This window comes from Monodelphis domestica, chromosome 1, assembly GCF_027887165.1.
Source record: "Monodelphis domestica isolate mMonDom1 chromosome 1, mMonDom1.pri, whole genome shotgun sequence".
Taxonomy (NCBI): Eukaryota; Metazoa; Chordata; class Mammalia; order Didelphimorphia; family Didelphidae; genus Monodelphis; species Monodelphis domestica.
Window position 1 is genome coordinate 215,910,977 of NC_077227.1, and position 24,327 is coordinate 215,935,303.

General features: G+C 34.8%; 1 protein-coding gene across 4 annotated transcripts in view; it reads left to right on the forward strand.

Annotated features, from left to right (window-relative positions):
* Positions 1-24,327, forward strand: part of PRKD1 (protein kinase D1) — a 415,044-nt gene that overhangs the window by 157,314 nt on the left and 233,403 nt on the right. For 2 of the 4 annotated variants that reach the window (XM_056810441.1, XM_007472536.3), the window contains exon 1: positions 18,453-18,777. The exons of the other annotated variants lie outside the window; for them this stretch is intronic. In XM_056810441.1, the coding sequence (XP_056666419.1) occupies positions 18,734-18,777 (44 nt within the window). In that variant the 5' untranslated portion in view covers positions 18,453-18,733. Of the gene's footprint in view, positions 1-18,452; positions 18,778-24,327 lie in introns of those variants that run through there. 4 annotated transcript variants of the gene reach the window in all.

Sequence of the window (24,327 nt, forward strand, 5' to 3'; positions counted from 1 at the left end):
AACTCTCCACATGCTTCTCTGTTGTTAGATGGCCATGGCTCTAAGCTTTTCAATCCACGATTTTACCAGAATGGTCCAGGAGAACTTTGAAACTAGATTTCAGAATTGAAGACATTTTAAAAAGATCTAAATGAATATTTTCTCCTTTGTGTCAAAAACGTCATAAATCTCCACTGCTAGCATACCTGGTAATTTAAAGAAAGTTACATCTATTTCAGGTGAAGTGGTTCCACAGATAAAAATTATGTTTTACTTTTGCCTTCTTACAAAAGAAAACTTGAGGGGATAGTTACAACATTATTCTGAGGGTATGTGGTGTTTAGTTAAGAAAGGATTTTAGGGTGGATTGATCTGGAGAGTGCCTTTTTTTCCTTTAAGGAGAGTTCAGCTCAAATCCACCTGGGGAAAAGTGTGAGGATGAGGTGTTTCTTTCTGTACTATACTTGATGGATGATTTAAAATAATTTGTTGCTTGGTATTCTGGAGGCTTTTAAAAATGCAGGCAACATTTTAAAGATGACTACTATATATGAGGTATGGAATTGTATGTCTTTTTAAAGTGCTATTTGATTCTGCTGAAACACCTACCATTTAAATGAAATTACAGTGTGCCTACAAGCAAAAAATAGTCTTTTGTTACTTTTGTATATTTATGCATATTTTGCTTTTATTTTAACCACAAGAACTTTCCTCAATTTTGGCATCACTGATGATCAGCAGAATGGCATTTTTTTCATGATGCAAGTGTGAAGGCTTGGAAAAAATTCTTATTTGGAGCTGTCTTTAGATTGCATAGGATTTGTCAATGCCTCTTGCAATTTTTATAAATATGTTTTGAATGTTTTATTTTGAATCAGATCACTTGTGATCTGGTGAACACTAAAAAAAAGTTGGGCTTTTAAAAGCAGTGGCCTCACTTTGGAAACATTTTAACATTGACTATTTTACTAAAATCTTGCTAAGTGACTGTAAAATTTTCCCTGGCTTTTTTCTATTGCATTATTGCTTTCTCCCCATTATTGCTGTCTACAGTTATTTGTGACTTAGTAGCAGGTTTCCCTATAGATAATCAACCTTTTCTTCCTGCCTGAGTAGTTCAACAATGCCACATTCTGACACTTGTGACATTGTAATGATTTAACTGGCGGCTGCTGTCATTGAGATGGCAAAATGATTTCCTCTCTCTCCATTTTTAGCTGATTTGCTTGCAATGTTCCCCAAATTTCTGCATCCTTGTTGAAATTTTCCAAGCTTGAATAATGCCGACAGTTAACCTTTGCTACTTTAAATGTTGCATTAAATTCTTCCTTAGTAAAAACTGTGGCTTTGCTAAAGCCAGAGCGTGTAAAACTAATGTATTCTAATTTCTTAATATTCCAAGCTACTACTAAAAAACCTCATTTTTGTAGACTCAAGGGAAAAATATAGAATAGAATACTAAGCCTATTTATTCATTTTAACACTAATAGTTTTTTCACCTTCTTCTGTTTAGTAGCAAGGCATCCATGGTACAGTAAATGGGGAGCTGATTCCAAAGCCAGGGAGACCTGGGCTCAAGTCAGGTTTCTAACTGTACTGTCTCTATGATTCTGGCTAATTCACTTTACCTCTCATTGCTCTTGGCATCTCAGTAAGATCAGAAATTTTAGAGAAGATGCCAACTAGCCTCAGTAGAGAGTTTCATTATTTTGGAGTTACCTAGGTAAATGAAATCATATGTCTAATATCTATCTTCATCCTTATCACATTAGGAAGGCAGCAGCAGAGACCACTAGAGTTGAAGCCAGAAACAATGGGGTTCAGACCCCACTTTTGTCATGTACCCGTTATGCTACCTTGGCCAAGTTACTTAACCTCTCAGCCTCTAGGCCACTCCTGTGAGCCTATTGGCTTCATCGAGAGCACTGACCTACATTGGTGGGAGTTTTTGTCCTTCAGAAGGGGGTCAATCCAATCCACTCCATTGTCTTTGCCAAGAAAACTCAAAATGAGGTCATAAAGATTCAGACATTCACATACCAGGGCAGCTATGTGTCTCAGTAACTAGAGAGCCAGGCTTAGAGATAGGAGGTCCTGGGTTCAAATCCGATTTGAGACATTTCCTAGCTATGTGACCCTGAATAAATCATTTAACCCTGTTTCCTAGCCATTCCAACTATTCTTCCTTGAAACTAATACTTAGTATTGATTCTACCACAAAAGATAGTGAATAAAAAAAAAAATCAGACATGACTGATAAAACAACTAAACAATGTAAAGGAACTGGAAGGTTTTTCATTATTAAAAATTGATCTATATGAATCACTGTGAGGTTGAAGCATTAACTAACAAAAAAGAGTAGTGAAGGAGAAAAATTTTCCATAGGCAAAAGATCACTGGATCCAATGTTAAAACCTCAGTTTAAATCTGTCCACAGGCTGTAACTTTGGGCAAATCACTTAACCTCTATCTCAGTTTACTTATCTGTAAAATGGGTATAATTATGACACTGTTGTTGTGAGATTAACACATGTGGTTATGGTTGTTGCTTTTGGTACTATTACTACTACTACTACTACTACTACTACTACTACTACTACTACTACTACCTTCAGTACTACCATTACCAGTACTATTACTATTGACATTACTGCTACCCCCACCACCATTGTTTATTTAGAGGGAGAAAATTTCTGAAATATACAAAAGAACAGTTCAGAACTGTTTTTTGAGATTTTCTAGTACAGCTTTCCAAGCTTCACATTAACACGATTTCTATGCCCTTCATAGGATAATACTTAAATTCTCATGAATAGCAAGAGTCCTAAGACATCATTACTTTTAGAACTTTCCATGCTTTGGCTTCTGTTTTGAATGAAGTAGATCCCTTTGCAGTTAGATTTTACTGTTAGGTTTACTTTTGAAGTGGATGAAGAAAACAAAAGAGACAAATGAGGAAGTAGGTTTAAGTAGAACTTAGAGCTTATGATGATGGAGAGTTAGCATTCTGTAAAAATGTAATGTGAGGCATAAGTAGGTGGCTCAGTTGATAGAATGTCATGCCTGGAGTTGGGAGGATCTTGTTTCAAATGTGGCCTCTGACACTTCCTGGCTGTGTGATCATGGGCAAGTCACATAGCCCTGTTTGCCTAGTCCTTAACCTTTTGTCTTATAGTTGTTACTAAGACAGAAAGTAAGAGAAAAAAAACAAAAACAAATGTGGAAATGAGTTTCAGAGATATACAACTAAATAATGCAGGATAAGTAGTAAACTTCAACAGAAACCCAGAAATTTGGGCCATAAAATTTGTAGAGAAGAAATGATAATTTTCTGAGATTTTATTCCATATTTATAAAGCCTGAGAGCCCTGCTTTAGTTTTCTCGACAAATAATTATTGTAAGGAAATGAAACCTTTTTTTAAAAATCATTTATTTATTTAATTAATTTAGAATGTTTTTCCATGGTTACATGAATCATGTTCTTTACCTCCTCTCTTTCTTCCCCTTTCCCATAGCGAATGAGCAATTCTACTGGGTTTTACATGTTTCATTGACCAAGACCTATTTCCATATTATTAATATTGCAATAAAGTGATCATTTAGAATCTATATCCCCAATCATATCCTCATTGAACCATGTGATCAAGGAAATGTTTTTTTCTTTTGTGTTTCTATTACCACAATTCTTTCTCTGGATAGTGTTCTTTCTCTGGGTAGTGTTCTTTCACATGAGTAATTGAGAATTGTCCCATATAATTGCATTGCTGCTAGCAGAGAAATCCATTACGTTTGATTGTGCCACAGTGTATCTGTCTCTGTGTACAATGTTCTCCTGGTTCTGCTCCTTTCACTCTGCATCAATTCCTGGAGTTCATTCCAGTTCACATGGAATTCCTCCAGTTCATTATTCCTTTTAAGCACAATGATATTGCATCACCAACACATACCACAATTTCTTCAGCCATTCTCCAGTCGAAGGGCATCCCGTCACTTTCAAATTTTTTGCCACCACAAAGAGTGCAGCTATAAATATTTTTGTACAAGTATTTTTCCTTATTATCTCTTTAGGTTGCAGACCCAGCAGTGGTATGACTGGCCAAAGGGCAGGCAATCATTTAAAGGTTTTTGGAAAGAGTTCCAAATTACCTACTAGAATGGTTCGATCAGTTCACAACTCCACCAAAAGTACATTAATGTCCCAATTTTGCCATATCCTCTCCAACATTTATTATTTTCCTTTGCTATTATATTAGCCAGTCTGCTAGGTGTAAGGTGGTTCCTCAAAGTTGTTTTGATTTACATTTCTCTAATTATAAGAGATTTAGAACACTTTTTCATGTGCTTATTGATAGTTTTGATTTCTTTATCTGAAAACTGCCTATTCATGTCCCATGCCCATTTCTCAATTGTGGAATGGCTTGATTTTTTATACAATTGATTTAGTTCCTTAGTTCAGAAATTAGACCGTTGTCAGAGGTTTTTGTTTTAAAGGTTTTTTCCCCCAATTTGTTCCTTTCCTTCTAATTTTGGATACATTGGTTTTGTTTGTACAAAACCTTTTTAATTTAATGTAATCAAAATTACTCATTTTGTATTTTTTGATATTCTCTATTTCTAGTTTGGTCTTAAATTATTTTCTTTCCCATAGATCTAACAGGTATACTATTCTATGTTCACCTAATTTATTTATAGTTGCCTTCTATACATGTAAGTCATTTAGTCATTCTGAATTTATCTTGGTATAGATATATAGATATTGATCTAGACCTAATCTTTCCCATACTATTGTCCAATTTCCCCAGCAGTTTTTGTCAAACAATGGGTTCTTGTCCCCAAAGCTGGGATCTTTGGGTTTACCATGTACTATCTAACTGAAAACATTTACCCCAAGCCTATTCCATTGATCCTCCCTTCTGTCTCTTAACCAGTACCATATTGTTTTGATGACCGCTGCTTTATAGAACAGTTTAAGATCTGGTGCTAATAGGCCCCCATACTTCACATTTTTTTTTCATGAGTTCACTTTATATTCTTAATCTTTTGCTCTTCCAAATAAATTTTGTACTGTTTTTTTTTTCTAATTCAATAAAAAAGTTTCTTGGTAGTTTAATAGGCAAGGCACTGAATAAGTAAATTAATTTGGATAGGATTATTATTTTTATTATTTTAGCTCATCCTACCCATGAGCAATTAAGCAATGTTTTTTCCAGTTTTTTAGATTTAGTTTTAATTTTGTAGAAAGTGTTTTGTAATTATGTTCACATAATTCTTGTTTTTGTCTTGATAAATAGATTCCTAAATATTTTATATTATCTAGGGTAATTTTAAATGGAATTTCTCTTTCTAACTCTTGCTGCTGCATTGTGTTGGAAATATATAGAAATGCTGATGACTTGTGTTGGTTTATTTTGTAACCTGTAACTGCTAAAGTTGTTGATTATTTAGACTAACCTTTTGATTGATTGTCTATGATTCTTTAAGTAGACCATCACATCATCTGCAAATGGTGATAGCTTAGTCTCCTCATTGCCTATTTTAATACCTTTAATTTCTTTTTCTTCTCTAATTGCTACTGCTAGTGTTTCTAGTACAATGTTAAATAATAGAGGTGATAATGGGCATTGTTGCTTCACTCCTGATCTTATTGGGAAGACCTAACTTATCCCCATTGCAGATGATGCTTGCTGATGGTTTTAGATATATACTGTTTATTATTCTTAGGAAAGGCCCTTCTATTCCTATACTTTCTAGTGTTTTAATATGAATGGGTTTTGTATTTTGTCAAAGGCTTTTTCTGCATCTATTGAGATAATTATGTGATTTCTGTTGGTTTGCTTTTTGGTATGGTCAATTATGTGGATGGTTTTCCTAATATTAAACCATCCTTGTGTTCCTGGTATATTCCACCTTATCATAGCGAATAACCCTCATGATCACTTGTTGGAGTCTTTTTGCTAGTATTGTATTTAAGATTTCTGCATCTATGTTTATTGAGATTGGTCTATAGATTTCTTTCTCTGTTTTTGACCTGCCTGACTTTGCAATCAGTACCATATTTGTGTCATAAAAGGAATTTGGTAGTACTCCTTCTTTGCTTATTTTGTCAAATAGCTTGCATAATATTGAGATTAGTTGTTCTTTAAATGTTTGATAGAATTCACTTGTGAATCCATCAAGCCCTGAGTATTTTTTCTTAGGGAGTTCTTAGATGGCTTATTCAATTTCTATTTCTGATATGGGATTATTTAAGTATTATATTTCCTCTTTGTTAATGTAGGTAATTTATATTTTTGTAAATATTCATCCATACCACCTAGATTGTTGTATAGGAAATGAAACCTAAATGGTGCAGTTAATAGCATATATTTTATAAGAACAAGCTAAGATTTAATCAAATTTCTAAGAGCATTTTAAAAAAATAAAACTTACCTTCTGTCTTAGAATCAGTACTGGGTATTGGTTCTAAGGCATAAAAGTAGTAAGGGCCAGGCAATGGGGGTTAAATTACTTGCCCAGGGCCACACAGCTGGGAAGTATCTGAGGTCCAATTTGAACTCAGGACCTTCCTTCTCTGGGTCTGACTCTCAATCCACGGAGCCACCCAGCTGCCCCCTCTAATAGCATTTTCGATGTATAAGTGACAATTTATTGAATAATTTGTACAATATTCCTTAATGCTGATAAGTAAGAAACTCAAATACCAATGAAAATATAGTTATACATACTTCTGTCATAAAATATTGACCTAGCCAAACACACATTTTTAGCAAACATGCCTTTCATAGGAGGCAAATACCTTTCATATTAAGCAAATACTGAGCTCTTAGTTGGTTTTCAACCAACTCTGTTTTTATTTGGAGCCTGGAGAAGTGTTAAAGTCAAGTTGAGCCAAAAAAATGTATTTAAATATATTTATTTACATGCTTAAATATATTTATTTAAAAATTTCAATTTAAATAAATAGAACATAAAACACTTTTTATTTATAAATGATCTTCTCTGATTGAATGGAAAAGCAAGTCTTTATGCTTTTGTTAGAGGTGGACCTGGTGCCCAATAATCTGTTTATGTTTTCTATATTAGGATGAAATAAAATTCTTTTAATCTGAAAAGCTTACAGGAGGGAATTTTTTTTTCATTATACTTCAAAAGTTTTGCAACAAAGATACGATAGTATTTAGTTTCTCTACATTTAGCCCCCATCTTCTCCATGTGGAAATAAACCTGGTCAGCAACGTAGTATATGGTCATTTACATGGTCATCAGCTATCTACTTTTAAAAGGGGCCCCAATTCCACACGGGTAGGATGTTTTCTATCTGGAAAATTATGTCAAAAGAGCCAAGGGCCAATCAGGTTCTAGGGACAGTTTTGCTGCCTTTTTGGCAGCAAAATATTTTTAAGCGGCTAACAATGACAGTCCAAAGAAACCAAAACCAAGGAAACAACTTTAGCATAGCAAAAATTCCTGGGAAACAATCTCTTTGGATCAATTTGACTCAACAAACATTGATTAAGTTTTGACTGTGAATAGATTTAAACATACTAGCAGAAAGATTGGAATTTTCCTTGCAAGCCTAAAACAAAAATAATCCTAAATTACATAATAGTACACCAAGATGATTCCCAAACTGGAATATGATTGAGTATTGAATAGATGCATAGTGGCTCTAGAACTCATTTATATTTCTTATTCATCCAATGATTATACACATTTCACTAAAATTCCTTCTCCCACATGGTGACAGCAGTTTTTAGCTAAAAAATATATTTTTTTAAAAAAATCATAATTCAGTCACAATCTTTATTATCCTTTCAATTCAGGACTTCCTCTTAAGCTCAACTTCCTCATTTTTATAGAGGAGGGAACTGGCAACCATGGAAAGTAATGAATCAGCTTCTTGAGATGGAGGTAAGGGAATAAACATTTATGTAGCATCCACTATGTGCCAGACCCTATTTTACAAATGTTATCCCATTTGATCCTCACAACAACCCTGCAAGGTAGATACTTATCTCTCACAGTCAAGGAAACTCAGAGACACAAAAGGGAGTATCTGAGACTGGATTTGAACTCTGATTTCATTGACTCTAAGCCCAGTGTTCTACTTTGCCATCTAGCTATATAAGATTTAAGATCAACAGACAGGCTAATTTGAATCTAGTTGTGCCTTGGGAAGGGATTATTAGCAGTCATACCCAATATCCAATAATCTATATTCCTGAAAATACCTTTCATATATATGCATATATATATGTAGACATTGACATAGACACAGACAGTTATATAGATATACTGGTGCATACACATACATGTAAGTAGGCATATACATTTAAGCATATATGTATATCCTTCAGTCAATGCCCATTCTACTCTTGTCCCCAAATGCACACTGAGTTCTCCCAGAATTCCCTGTGGCCACATAATGAAAAGAGAGGGTTCATTGAGAAAGAGTAAAAAGGCAAAGGGAACAGAGTGGCAGAGGGTGAGCAGATAGAAAGTATCATGGAAAAATGAACGTGAACTTAGAAAGATAGTAAAGGATAAAAGGTTCTGGCATTCTGTGGTCCATGGGACCAAGAAGAGTATGAATGACTGAACAGCAAATCTTTATGACATATATGTGTGTTTCCATCTTATATTTAAGATAAAATCTCTTACACATTAACTAACATTACTGAGAACTTAGTCTATGTAAATACAGATTAATATTATAGATGTGGATATATATAGTGCATCTGGATATTTTTCCTCTTTATAAATTTAGGCAGCTTGGTAGGGTAGCTTTAAGTCTAGGGACTCAGCCAGGAAGACCCAGATTCAAGACCTGCCTCTGGTATATCCTGGCTGAATGTCCCCCAGGAAGTCATTTCAACTCTTAGTTCTCTAAAACTATAGATTGAAGAGAAAGTTCAGACATATGTAAATAAGAGGATTTTCTTAACTTGAGATTTCCCTATAATGGTGAAATCCCAGGCCAGTCTCTAGTCCATTTGAATTTAATACGAGTGGCCGGATTATGTATCCTCTGCATACTCTATAAATGTTAAATGAATTGTAAATTTGAAAGACAAAAAATGATCATTGAGTACATTTTGGGAAGGAAAAAGAGAGAAAATTTTATACATGAAGAATATTGGAGAATCCCTAAATTTAGTCAGATAATAAAGGGGACACAGAGGAGATTGCTGTTTTATACCCACACTAAAAAAATAGATTGCTGTATACCCTTATGGAGAGGGTTTAGAAATTCAAATTTAGTTAGAATCATAATAGTTTTATCACCAAAATAGACAAATAGTTGTATACTCAGGAGCACAGGAGAGGAAAAAATGAATCTATGGGGTTAGACAAGTAAGTAAATAACTCTGGAACAAAGTCTGTTGGGCAGCCACCATACTTAATACTCAGTGCATCATGTTGTCATAGATACAAAGAGTAGATTAAGGTCAGACACTGCCCCCCCCCCCCCACGAAGCTGACAGTCCAGCAGTGAACTGTGACACGTAAATAATCTTAATAAAACCAATACATGAAGTTTTCCCTTGCCAAAAGTCTCTTATTGGTGGTAGTCCTTGTTCTCTGGCATCATTGTTCCATGCTTCCTTAGGGCTCTTATCTATTGTCTTTTTGTATTTATTTATTTCTTGTCATTTCCCGACATTTTTACATGTTAACTGTAATGTTTTTGGTTTCTCTCTTATCTGTAAATATTTGGTGTGAATCTAATTCAATATCTGGCAAGTGAGTAAAAGAAATAGTATAGCTCAACAACCCAAAACTTCAAAATGTCATCCTTCCCAATAGCTAGATATCCAGTGCAGTATCCATGTTGCTTCGAACTGGTGCCAAATTTAAGTTTCAATGTGGATTTTTTTTTCTTAAATATGTTTGGTTTTTATGTACTATTACAATCAGGCATCAGTCAACATTACTGAGAACACAGCCTTATGTAAACACAATATTAATCATCAAAACACACTTTCTAATTGAGACAGATAAGACAGTACTATAAAATTTGCTGCTTTATTGTTTAGTATTTTGCTTTCCTTCTTCTTTTAATGAGTTCTGTCTTAGTTACAATCCTAAGTAATGCAGCAAGAGTAAGAATAGATTTTTAGCTATCTCAGATGCCACTTCTTATTTCATGAGGATTGTGAGCTTGTTGGTAACTCATCTTAGATGGGAAGTGACATGATGGGTCAGGAGAAAGGGACAAATTAGAATATTATAAGAATTACTCCAAGTCTTTCTTTTAAAAAAAATTATTCCTCTTTGATTTATTATTTATTATACTCTTTGTGGTATATGGAGCTGTATTCATGTGGGCAAAGGAGTTTGTCTTATAAGGATATCATTCTGTTTTAGAGCAGAGACAAATAGAGAAAAATAGAAAAAAATATTTACTCAAGAGTTTACTATTTCAGACAATATGGTAAGTGCTAAAATATGAACAAAAAGAAAATACTCAAAGAACTTACATCCAGATAATTGATAACAACACATAACAAAGGCATGAAGAGCAAAGAGATATTGGGAAGGTAAAAAGTAGAAAAATAAGATAATAAAAATAAGAATAGGTCAGGAGCTGAGTCAGGTTAGAGGTAAGCATGGCTGGCATGGGCCATTCTTTGAGTGGAAGGTCAGAGGAGGGACTCACCATTTAAAAGGAAGAGATTTAACTAGTAGAGGTGAGATGGTCTGGCAGAATCAGGAGCTGATGTCTGTTTCTTTTTAAAAATTCTGATTTTCAGAACCTCTCAGTAAGGGTCTATTCTAATATCTGTACCTCCTGTGTATATACTGGAGTATCTCATTCAATTTTCCCTCCTCCTCCACTCTCATGCCCTCTTTAACATCTGACTTAGTTTAGGGACTTTCTCATCTTATAAATTTTGCCTTTCTTTTCCATACCCAAATGGTTCACATAGTAATTCTTTACAAAATTTAATTCCATTAACATGTATTAAGTGCCTGGAGTATAAACAATTAGAGATGTGATAAGATCCCTCTCTCTCTCTCTCTCTCTGCCCCCCCATTGCTGTCTCCTCCTGCCTCTCCCTGTCTCTCCCTCCCTGCATCCCCCTTCCTCTCTCCCCCATCTCTATCTGTCTCTTTCTCTCCCCTCCCTTTCTTTTTTTTCTTCACCCCCCCCCCACCTCAGCATATCCAGTTATATTATTTTTTTATATATGGGTCTATATGTTTCATATTTGGTAGAATTCTAATATTAGCTATTTCTTCATTTGAGGCAAATGAGGGGGTGGCAGGGGGTTATGTTTTATAGAGGTGTAAGGGAGGGGTAGGTCACCTAGGTGGTGCAGTGGATAGAATGCAAGGTCTAGAGTCAGGAAGATTTGTCTTTCAGAATTCAAATTTAGGCTCAGATACTTATTAACTCTGTGATCCTGGGCAAGTCACATAACCCTGTTTTCCTCAGTTTCCTCATCTATAAAATGATCTGTGGTAAGGAAATGAAAACCCATCCCTGTATCTTTGCCCAAGAAAACCACACATGGGATCATATGTCATATACAACTGACAGATGCAGAGGAACAGGGTAAGATTATTGGGAGTTAGCTATCTGATGAGAAAGAAGTATATCCTGAGATACAAAGAGGATTTAAATTGCTGTAGGTAGAGAAATCCTTCCCTGCTTCTCAACATGCTTTAATCAGTTGGCAATACTGCTAAGAAAGGATGTACCCGAGTATTAATATGAATAGTTTCTTAATTTTCTACCCCAAGACAAACTGCTGGTCATTTCATTCTATTTCTATACTATATAGAATGATTTTAGAGGCAGAAGGGGCAAATTCTACATTTTATAGGTTTAAGCACTTGAGGTAGGCAGGGACTATATAGTTTACTCAGACTTCTGCTACAATGAGCGGTATTTTATAGTCATCAAAGAACACATACACTGCAGTGATTAATGAGAATAACAAATATATTTACTTGCTCTCGATTGGCAATAGCTTTAGTTTCTGAAATTGATCTTAACATGTTTAAAGTCCAATTATATTTTTCCTCAGAATATCCTCTTTGTTCCTTAAAAAGCTGGTTAAGGAAATTGATTTAAAAAAAAAAAACAACTTGTTTAAAGAATTACATAATTGAGTTGTGTTATTGCAGTTAAACTTTTTCCAATTATATTTTCCAAAAGGATCTGGAAATGAGGTACTAGGAACATATGTATAATGGTGTGCTAAAGAGAAAACTCCTGCTGACAAGTAGAGAAGCAAGAACAATCAGCAAATTCGCCTCTTGGGCATATATATGGCTTTGCCAAATCGAAGGTGTTCCTCCACATTGGCAAACATTTAGAAAATTATATTGATTTCTGTGCTTTCTACACTTGGAGCAGTCTTTTGGAGTTTTGCATAATATTGCCAGAAAAACACAGATACAGATGTGGTTTTCACAGTTGAGAAGAAAAATGAGAATCATATCAGGAGGCTATTTGAGCAGTTGGCAAGCTTGTGATCCAGAACTCTTTAATAAATACATGGTATATGATGATATCTGTGTGGCAGATAGAACTATCAAAGAGAGGGTAAGAGGAAAACCAAAAGAAATTATGATTTTTATAATCATTCCCAGCAGAAGAGGAAAAAAAGCACCGGAATTGTCCATTTCATCACCAAATATAATTGGGGAATTACATTTATCAAATTTTCACTGTATTTTGGAGTCTTTAGCATATCACAAAAGATACAATATGAACTGTCCTCTGAAGGATTTTGTAATCTCCTGGGAGAAACATGGGAGAGTGGAATTACATTTTATGTAGCCATAATATGACAACTGATACATAGGAAAAAAATAAAATTAGTTCCATTGGTATACAATGGCAAGACAGTATATGTGAAAAAACTTGCAGTTTGGTGGACTTACACTCCTAATATGTATCAATAATGTATCACAGTGGGCAGAAATGCTCAATGTGATTTTCGACTGCATTAATAGAATTAATTAGAACAGCTAAATTGTGCAGTGAATAGACCTGCGTTCAAATATGACCTTAGATATTTATAAGATGTAAGACCCCAGCCAAATCACTTAATGCAGTTTGCTTTAGTTTCCTTATCCTTCAAATGAGCTGGAGAAGAAAATGGCAAACCACTCTAGCGTCTTTATCAAGAAAACCCTAAAATGGGGTCATGAGTAGAAGAATTGATCAATAATAGAATTAAAGTGCCCAGAGTGTGAGTGATTATCAGCCACAATCTACTTTGCTCTGATAAAATCATGTCTGTATCCCAGTCTGGGTGTCCTATTTTAGGAATAGCATTGGCAGATCCCAGAGTATGGCCATAATGGATAGTGAAGAAATTAAAAACTATGCCATGTGGATTTCTATCAATAGAGTTCGGGTTGTTGAATATTGTAAAGTGAAAATGTAATGTGGTATATATGCTTGCCATATTGAACTCTTTAAGAATTGTCTTGTGAAAGAGGGTGTCGAATTATTTTGCTTTGCCCCACAATCAGCTGGTAGAATTTTGGGGGATGCAAATTTCCCACAACTTATGGGAGAGAAAAAAAAAAACTTAAAAATAAGAGCTATTCCAAAATGTAATGAGCTGCCTAATGTTAGAGTGAATTTTATACTGATAGGCATCATTAAGCAGAGGCTGAGTGACCATTTGAAGCTGTTGTAGAAAGAGTTCAATACAAAAGTTAAGCAAGTAACCTCATGTGTCCCTTCATTTGTGAAATTCTTTGACTATGATTCCAGGACCATATGACAGACACACTGAGTGTAAGGAGTGAGGAGATGGAGAAAAGCTATTCAAAAAGGGATATGTAGACTCAAAACTCAGGCTGAGATGATTTATCAATCAGAAGTTTGGATAGCATCTAAGGGAATAAAATAATTCATGTTATTTGGACCTCTGCTTGCCATTTTATACTATTTTTTACTATTTTGATTTGTAGTCAAAAGACCTCATTTAAAATTCTGCCTCTTCTACAGATTACTCAAGCATGACAGAGCTAAGGACTGGATCTGCAATTTCAACTATATAGTGAAAGCCCAAGTTAGCAAATTATCTGCAACTTGTATTGGTAGAGTTAGTTGCAGAGTTGCTTAGGGTCACCCAGTCCTGTGTCAGGGGGCAGGAATTAACCTCAGGTTTACCTGGCATGAAATCTAGCACTCTCTCTCTCTTCCCCTCTCCCTTTCCTTCTCCCTCTACTTCTCTCTCTTCTTCTTCCTCTCCCATTCCTCCATTCTCCCTTTCTCCCTTTCTCCTTCTTGGCTGAAAAATCTCTTCCAGTTCAACTAGGTAATGAAGTGGACTTAGAAACCTGAGGTCAAGTTGTTAAGTTGTGTCTCTCATTCTTACTAGATCTGTGACCCAGGGCAGATTTCTTAATTTTTATCTACCTCAATTTCCTCATCTGCAAAATAGAGATAATAATACCTCATAGGATTAAGAGTCAAATGAAATAATATATGCAAATCCTCACTATTATTATTAAAATCTCAATTAGCATTAATAAGTAAAGTGTGTTAAATATCTTCTTTTCAAGGTAGGTAAGATCGGAATCAATTTCTCAAGCATTTCTAATCTAAATTATTAATTTAATTGTGTTAATTTTAATGCTATTCCATAGAGTGTAATAGTACTAATAAAATTAATTAAAATGCTATTTAAAGCAATAAATCTTTCAGCCACCTGAAAATTTGGCTGTCTAGAATGAGTTATCCTCTAAATCTTCTGGGTGCTGGTGGTTTTACTCTATAATAAGTTGCTTGCATTAGCATTTTAAGACTTTAAAAACACTTTTCTCATACCACCCTCTGAGGTAATATCTGCATGCAAAAAAACCCCAAAACAAACAAACCTATAACATGACCACAAACATCAAACAGACAAGACACTGAGCCAAATATAACTTTGTGGAGATGGAAATTTGTGTTCAAAACAGACAAGTAAGTTGAATGGTGACAAATATGATGAAGATGAATAGACTTGCTAGACCCTGATGGAGATACATTTAGAACAGGAATAATAAAAAAAAAAGGTACTCAGTAAAGAGGCCTAAAGAGTTAACATTAGCTCAAGCTGAAATATATTCTATTTTTTTTCCTTTAGCCAAAATTCTAGTCTTGTTGGATTTACAGTTTCTAATGCTTTTCCCCCCTCTTTAAATAAAGTTGCATTTATCTGTGTAAATCTTGTGTCCTTTTGAAGTATGTAAACTCCTTGGCATCAACGACTGGGTTTCCACCTCCCTTTTGTGTGTTTATGCCTAGTATCTTAAAAATAATGCAATATATAGTAATATATACACACATATATATTATATAATAACATGTAAATGTAGAATAATATCATATGTAATAAGTGCATATTAAATTTTAGATTAAAGAATAAAAATGCATTTATTATGAGCCTAATTAATATACCACGTACTATGCCAGGTGCTGGGGATTCAAATAGGTAATTCTAAACGGTTCCTACTCTTAGAGAGACCACACTCTAATGGGAGGCAAGGGGATCATGCAAAATATATAAGGGCCAGTGTGGAAATTTGTTTTTCTTAACTAATTGTGTTTATAACACCTTCCCCCTGCTCTGCCAATGCAGGTAGAAGAATATATAAATGCTTGTTAATTGAAAAGAAAAGGTGAAAGAAAGTTTAGCTATAGAGAAGACAGAAAGACCCAGGAACCTTAAGGGTACAGTGATAGCGTAGATCTCAAGTCCCAGAGGTTTTTAGGTAATTAATATGATCAGGGTTGGGGGACTGCAGGACTCTGTGTAGAGGAAAGACACATTTTAAGGCCTGGAGGATTTTGGGGAGCAGTGAGGGGGGAAATGATAAGCCCTCGTATCTTCCACTTCATTTACAATGAATTGAGTTGTTGGCTTCATCTCATTCAAACTGTGAGCAGTCAAGGTTCTTGGTAGGGTGACTCCTGCTGTCCCAAAACTCTTAACCAACTTCTGGAAGAGTTCTGGGATGGCCAGGGAACAGGGAAGGGCCAAGTAAACTCATTTACCCAGTTGTTGTGGAAACACCTGGGGATAATTCCCACTAGTGACAGCACTAACCAGTAAATTATTCAGTCAACAGACTTTTGATAAATGTGAACTTTGTTGCAAGTCTGTTCTAGTCCTCTCAAGAAACGAAGGCAAAAAGTAAAATAGTTCTAGCCTTCAAGGAGCTGGTATTCTACAAGCAGAATATACTATGTTTACAGATATGTAAAAAATTTTAAATATATTATATGTTTTATATATACTGTAAAATATGTGCATATTAATTATGTACATATATTAATTCAATTGATGATGGCACTAACAACTTGGGGAATCGAGAAAGGGAATCAATCTTATGAAGGGCACTAGGGGTTTTAAAGCTGGAGAAAGAGACTAATATGACATAAAAGTGCCTCTCCTCATCACAGTTTGAGGATCTTTCAGAACTGGAAGAGCAAAACAATTTTTTTTTCTGATTTAAATTGAACTGGGAATTTAGGTTGGCAGTATGGAATGTTTCAAGAATGTGTCCTTTTCCAGGGAAGAGTGAGTGGGCTATAGAAAACTGCCATTATACATGAATAAGCAAGAATGATTCATGACCATTAGTTGGGAATAATTGTGTCTATTGAATAAAATGTCTAGACCTTTGTATATGCCTAAAGTCTTGGAATATGTTGTTATTCTAATATTTAGCCACAAAAATGACATGGTTTTGACCACAAACTTTTTTTAGTGAGACTAAGTGCTAATAAACACTTATTTTTCTTATAACCTCCTTGTACTTTAGTTTTCCTTTATCTGTGAATTGAAGGACTGGACAAGATCAGTGCTGCCTAAAAGAATTTTAGCTATAGCTAATTTTTTAATCTTGCAATATTTTGATATAACCCATAAATGCTGGTCAAATTATGTTTTGAGGGCATGGTGTAATGTTACATCTGTATGCCTTCCTTATTTTCCCCAACATAGATAAAAAAGGGTTTAAATTTTTTTGGAGTAAATTAAACTATCATAGTATAAAATTGGCAATTAAGTACATGAGTTCTCATTTACTGTTTACAAGAAAAATGTCACTAATGTCACATTTTTCATAGAATTCTGTAATCAATTTTCATCCTAAATTGTTATAATAACTGTTAATTATTATAGAAATTATATGTTTCTGTATAATGGCTATGTCATTTACCTTAATTCAATAGATAGTTATTCAGCACCTACTATGTGCAGTCCCAGACTGGATTATTTCTGAGGTCACTCTTAGCTCTTATGGTTCTGTGATATAAAAATATTTTGCAAGTGACTAACTTGATTGTCACATTTTAAGAATCACATGTTTACATTGTTTTCCCTTTTTTCTTAAATAAGAGGGTTCTTCTAGCAATATGTTCTATTTTCTCTTTAAAAGGTAATATAAAAACTAACTGACATTGAAAACGCCAGGTTTTCACTGGTGCACTTTATCCCTCCCTTAATTTAGGGTTATAATATATTCAAAATCTCATTAAAATGTCTTTTCATTTGAGTTGTGGTTGTGGGTGGAATGATTGGTTCTTTTACTAGCTTTCATTCACCTCTGACAAATATTGACTTAGCATGACTGATATATCTTTCCTGGCAATCCATAATGGAGGTTTGCCACTGAAATTTAGAAACAATTGGAATGAAATCTGCCAAAAGCAAATGTTTTCTTTTCTCCTTTAAATGAAAGCCTAACACTCATTATTACTATTTAATGATCTTTCTAGTGCAGCTAGCTAAAAGACTTGAATTATTTTTGGAAAAGAATATTCTATACTTAGCTAGGTATAGGCAACAAAAGATCAAAATGACAACAAATATTAAGGACAATGACAATCAATGAGAACATATTAGAATTTTTTGTTAAAAAATTCACATTGAAGAACATTGCTGTTCCTCTTGTCTTCATACCTTTGCAGAGACCATTCTTCTATGACTGGGACATATCTCTCATCATCTGTGCTTCTTAGAATCACATTTTTTGTCCAGCCATCTCCTCCCTAAGGTCTTTCCCCCATTGTCTACCCCAAGCTGCTAGTGCCTCCCCCAAAATATCCTGTATTTTTTGTATATGTTTTATTCCACAGTAGAATGTAAATAAGCTTCTTGAAAACATGCACTCTTTCATTTCCCTTTCTTTGTTTTCCTAATGCTTAGGAGACTGCCCTGAATGTGTCACTTTAATTACTAAATAGATGGTTCTTAAATGCTTGTTGAGTGATTGATTAAAATAACCCCATTTACTGATTAATATAACTATAAGGCACTTTGCAACAGTCTTCAGGTATGTTTCATATGACCTTCAATTAGAGATTTAATTCCCCTAGTCCTCACTTTTTTCATATGTAAAATGAAAATCTGAACTAGCCAATCACTAAGGTCCCACTTAGCTTTCTGTTTTCTTTTATGAGGTCACTGGTTTTACTATGACATGGTAGATATGGGGAAACTAAAGAAATGTGTAGGCCATTTCTATTCAGTTTCATTCATTACCACCTACTCTGATTGCTAGTTAGTTAGTTAGCTGTGTGTGGGAAGCACTGTGTTAGGTGCTGTCCCTACACACATTAGTTATAATTTAAGAACCCTGTTATGGATGACATCATGAAAAACCATGGAATCTTTTCCCTTACCTTCCTGCAAAATCAAACATACTCAACCCAATAGATTCTTTTCCATCTTGCTTTAAAAAGTAATAGAAAATTAAATCCCAGAGTTTGCCATTCGATTGAAGACAATGACCCCCACAAGAAGGTTAAGTAATTTGATTAAGATCTTGAGGTAAGTTAAGGGTGCCAGCAATGGCCTCTGAGAATGTTTAATTTCAATTTAAAAACATTATTATACTGTTGTTTGTTGATACTTTGCATATGTTTAGAGTTTACTTTTGTAGTTGAATCATTTTTTAAAGTTCAGATAATGCATATTTAGTAATACAAATGATTTATTGTGTTGTGTGATATTTAGGCTGAGATCATAAATAATTTATGTTTTAGTAATGAATTATTTTCTTAGATAGCCAAACCAAATGTAATATTTTCTCTTCATTAGGTCTTGTTTCTGTAATCCATAATCCAGTCTTAGTAACATATTTAGTACTTAAGTTTGCTCCAATATTAAATTATAAATAGCAAAATCATAGAGATGGAAGAGACCAGCTTACGTTTTGAATTCTCTAATGTGGAATATACATCTAGAGTTTGAATTCCTTCCATGTCAAAGAACTCCCTATTTTTTGAAGCAGCATGGCCAGTGTGGACAGGTCTAAAAGTCTGAAAACTCTTTCTACTGACTTGAAATCTATCTCCATGTTACTTGTACTCATGGGTCATATATCTGTTATCTGGAACTAAACACAACATCTCTATTGTCTTTTGTCCATAATAACTATTCAATTATTCGAAGATAGCTCTCATGTAGGAGTTGGTCCTTGGTCTTACTCTTTTAATCATTATTATAAGAATATACCATGACAAAGGTCCTATATTCTTTAATTCTTTAATACGTCTTTCCCATGCTATGCCTATGCTTCTCCTCCTTTCCAACCACTCTTTTTAAAATGGCTTTTTTCTGTTTTGGATGCACCTCTCCCTTTCAATAGGGTGGCCTTCAGTGCATGAGGAATTGAGAAAGAGGAAATGGGGTTTTGTATTCCTAACAGCTGAATTCCTTGAAGTAAAGGAATTGGGGATGGAGCACTGGTTTAAAAAAGGAGGTCCCTTCTAATCTCTCCTCCCCATTCCATTGAAAAGTATAATGAGATTCCTGAGCATTCCTTATGCTCTGCACCTTACAGAAGACACTGGGCTATGTTCTGGGGTACTGGCATGGGAACAGATCTAGACTGACTTACAGCTTGAACACTCTTGTACCTATTACCAACAGCACCAACTTGCTATTTTTAGTTAGATTTTGACCCTTATTTTGAATATAACTATAGCTGTGTGTTTTATGGGAACGTCCAGAATGTTTACATTGCAAAGGAGAACCCTGAGATCTAGCTGTGTCAGTAGCTTGGACTTTCAAAAAATGATGAGGAGCAAACTGAAGATCCATAAGTTCATTTGGATATTGAGTATCTGAACAAGGAATTTAAATATATATATATATATATATAAATGAATTGTCATTGGTAGCCTCTGAATAGCACTGCCTCTAGAGTCCCAAATAATATCTTGAAATAATTCTGCACATACAGAATAGTTCCCATCAAGGTGCTATTTAGTGGCTATATTGATACTTTTTGGGGGTGGGTCAGAAGTCACATTTTATTATTACAAAGACATTTGTTCGAATGTAATCGTTAGAATGACGAACACATTAAGATAATGAAGAATTCCTACCTACATGAAAAAAAAAAGATATTCAATCAGTAAAAATGGATCAGACATTGAACTTGCTTTCAACTTAAAGAGTTTAATAGGGGAAAAGAGATCTGCATATATAAAGAAAAATACAAAATTATATAAGAGAATATAAGATCCAGGAAGAGTATTATGAAAAATTCGAGGAGAGAGAAGTCACTTTTAGCTCAGAGAGGAGAAGGGAAGCTGGGGAATGTTTCCTAAAGGAACTGATAAAAGTTAACAATGGAAGGAATTGATATATGGAAAAATAATGTGGAATTTTTGTGAGGAAAGAATAGTGTGGGAGCATTCCACACATGGGATAAGATAGAAGAAGATAAGGTGAGCATATTCTTTTTTTTCCTTTTAAACATTATTTTTATTTGGTCAATTTCAAACATTATTCATTGGATTCATTTTCTTTTCCTCCCTCCCTTCCCGCCGCCCCTTCCATAGCCGACATGCAATTCCATTGGGTATCATATGTGTCCTTGATCCGAACCCATTTCCATGTTGTTGGTATTTGCACTAGGATGTTCATTTAGAGTCTACATCCCCAATCATGCCCCCTCTGCCCCTGTTGTCAAGCAGTTGCTTTTCCTTGGTGTTTTTACTCCCACGGTTTGTCCTCTGCTTGTGGATAGTGTTTTTTTCTCATAGATCCCTGCAGATTGTTCAGGGACATTGCATTGACACTAATGGAGAAGTCCATTACGTTCGATTGTACCACAGTGTATTAAGGTGAGCATATTCTGAATAAAAAGAAAGCTTTCAGATTGCACGTAATGTAGAGTAGTGGAAAGGTTTCAGTATAAGTCTGAAAGGGAATGAAAGGAATGAAAAAATAAGCATTGATAGAATGCTTACTATATGTCAAGCACTTTACTAATTTCTTTTCATTTAATCTTCAAAGCAACCCTGGAAAATAGGTGCTATTATTATTATTATCATTTTGTAGTTGAGGAAACTGTGGCAGATAAACAAGGTAAATGATTTGCCCAAGGTCACATAGCTAGCAGAGTTTGAGTCTGGATTTTTTTTTTTTACATTTAGTTTTTATTCTATTTTTCTTAAATACATGTAAACATTTTTAAGATTTGGTTTTCTTAAATTTTGAGTTACAAATGTTTTTTCCTCATTTCCTTTCTCACTCCTTAAGAAAGTAAGCAATTTGTTATAGGTTATGCTTTTATATAGTTTAGCAAAATAATTCCATATTACCCATGTTGCAAAGGAAAATGCAGGTCAAAAAAAAGCAAAAAAAAATTCTTCATCCTGTATTCAGACTCCATCAATTCTTTCTCTGAAGGTAGATAGCATTTTTATAAGTACTTTAGAACTGTTTTGGATTATTTTATTGCTGATAAAACTTAGTTATTGATAGTTGATCATCATATGATATTATTTATGGTGTACAATATTCTCCTGGTTCTTCTATTTGCATTCTGTTTCAGTTCATGTACATTTTCCTAGATTTTTCTGCAATCATACATATTCCACAACAAGCACAGACCATAGCTTCAATTTCTAAATTCTTTGCCATCACAAAAGGAGCTTCTATAAATATTGTTGTACATTATAGATCCTCTTCCTTTTTCTTTGATCTCTTTGAGACAGACCTAGTAGTGGTATTTCTGGATCAAAGGGTACATACAGTTTTGTAACCCTTTGAGAATAGTTCCAAATTGTTCTCTGGAATAGTTGGATCAGTTGACCTGAAACTGGATTCTAACTCATTTCTTTCTGATTTCAAACCTAGCACATTATCTACTGTACTGCTAGCTACCTAGTTCCAGCAAAAATGGTAGCTTGGAAATTATATTGTGGTAGTCTTCCTTAAGTCCTCCTGTCCTGTTTTGTTTTACTTGAAATTACTTTCATGAGATAAAGCTTTTCTTGTCACAATTCCAAACCAAGGGTTTAATTAGCCAGGAGATTTATTACTTGGAAACAAATGAGCTTCATTCAATTTGTTGTGGGTATCAGATTTTTTACTATTTTCCTAAGGGCAAAGAATCATATAGGAATGCAGTGAGTGCCTGAAATTAGTCAACAAAATTTTATTAAAGACTATTTCTATGCTGGAACCTGTGCCAAGCTCTGGGGATATGAAGAAAGGTAGAAGACAGCCCCTTGCTCTCATGAAATTTACAGTATAATGGAGAGGCAACATGGAAACAACTGTGTACAAATAAGAGTTTTGTTTGAGATAATTGATAGAGGAAAGATATTAGCATTAAAGGGACTTGAGAGATCTATTCCCTTATAGAAAGAAGGATTTTAGTTAGAATTGAAGGCGGCCAGGGAAGGTAGAAGGTGGAGATGAGGAGGGATAAAATTCCAGGCATGGGGGAGAACTAATGAAAATCCCCAGAAACTGGAGATGGAATAAGTTTAAGCAACAGTGAAGGATTGAAGAGGCTAGTGTCACTGGATCACAGAGTAGAAGAAGGGGGTGCCATATAAAATAATAATATCTAGCATTTATGTAGTAATTGACATGGACAGAAGGAAGCAGATGGCATGGTGGATAGAATGCTAGTTCTGCAATCAGGAAAATCCAACTTCCAAGTTTTAATTTGGCCTCACAGAGTTATTAGTTGTGTGGCCCTGTGCCACACTAGGACTGTGCCTCAATTTCCTCATCTGTCAAATGAGATGGAGAAGGAAATGGCAAACCATTCCAGTGCCTTTGCAAAGAAAACTCCAAATGAGTTCAGGACTGAAAAACAACTGAACGACAACAAACAGGAACCATACAGGACTTTACAAATGTTTTTATATTTGATCTTCACAACAGCCCTGCAAGGCAGATACTGTTATATCCCTATTTTATTTATTATCCCCATTTAAAGTACTGAGTCAGAGGCTAGGTGACTTGCCCAAGGTCATCAATCTAGTAAGTGTAAGAGGTGACATTCAAACTCAGGACTTTTTTTGAGCCTTGGCCCAGGGTTCTATGCCTTATGCCATCTAGCTATTCAGTACAAACCTCAGGGATTTCACAATTCTCTCATTTTCCATCAACTAGATCCAGTTTATTTTCTTGTCTCTGAGGACAGATGGCAGGGGTCACCTTAGCAGGTTTCCAGGCCTGCCCAATGACAAGAAGACTAGACAATTAAGCAGACAGACTTTCCAATTTCCTGATATTTATGAAAATAAATTCCACTGTGAATGAATTTGTTTGTGGTACAGTGAAGTAAATGAAATAGAATGAAATTGTTATTCCTTTAGCTCAGTTCTGAAATTAAACTCAGTAGGTGCAAACAACCATTCTAATGGGGGAAAGGTGGATAGGGATTATCATTGTTGCCTTAAAGTGTGGTTCAAGAAGTCTACTTGTCTAACCTAGGATTTAAATTAATTGTGGGTTTTTACATGAAAACATTTCCTCTTATAGTTTCTAAAAGTGTCTCTGAACTATAGGAAAAGGGTCTTGCCAGTAAGTTCTTCCCCTCTGCTGAGATGAAGAACTAATGAAAGGAGAAAGTTTGATCCTACAAACTTCTGAAAACTGGTTTATTTGTTTTTCAAAGAAAAAAAAACCATAAATGAAATCTAGTAAAATACCTTCCTTTTGGGGGGCAGCTGGGTGGCTCAGTGGATTGAGAGCCAGGCCTAGAGATGGGAGGTCCTGGGTTCAAAATCTGGCCTCAGACACTTCCAAGCTGTGTGACCCTGGGCAAGTCACTTGACCCCCATTGTCTAGCCCTTACCACTCTTCTGCCTTGGAACCAATACAAAGTATTGATTCCAAGATGGAAAGTACATTTTTTTTTAAAAATACCTTCCTTTTCACTGAATGAAACAAAAATTAAAAAATCAGTTCACTATGGACAAATTAAAGCTAACTGCAATACCCAGAGAACTTTGATGAAAATGGTCAGATGAGTCTCAGAGATCCGTGGGAGGTTTTCCCTCAGCCCTATTCTCTTTATTAGTCTTGTAATTCCAATAATCTTACATTTAAATGAATGTCAGA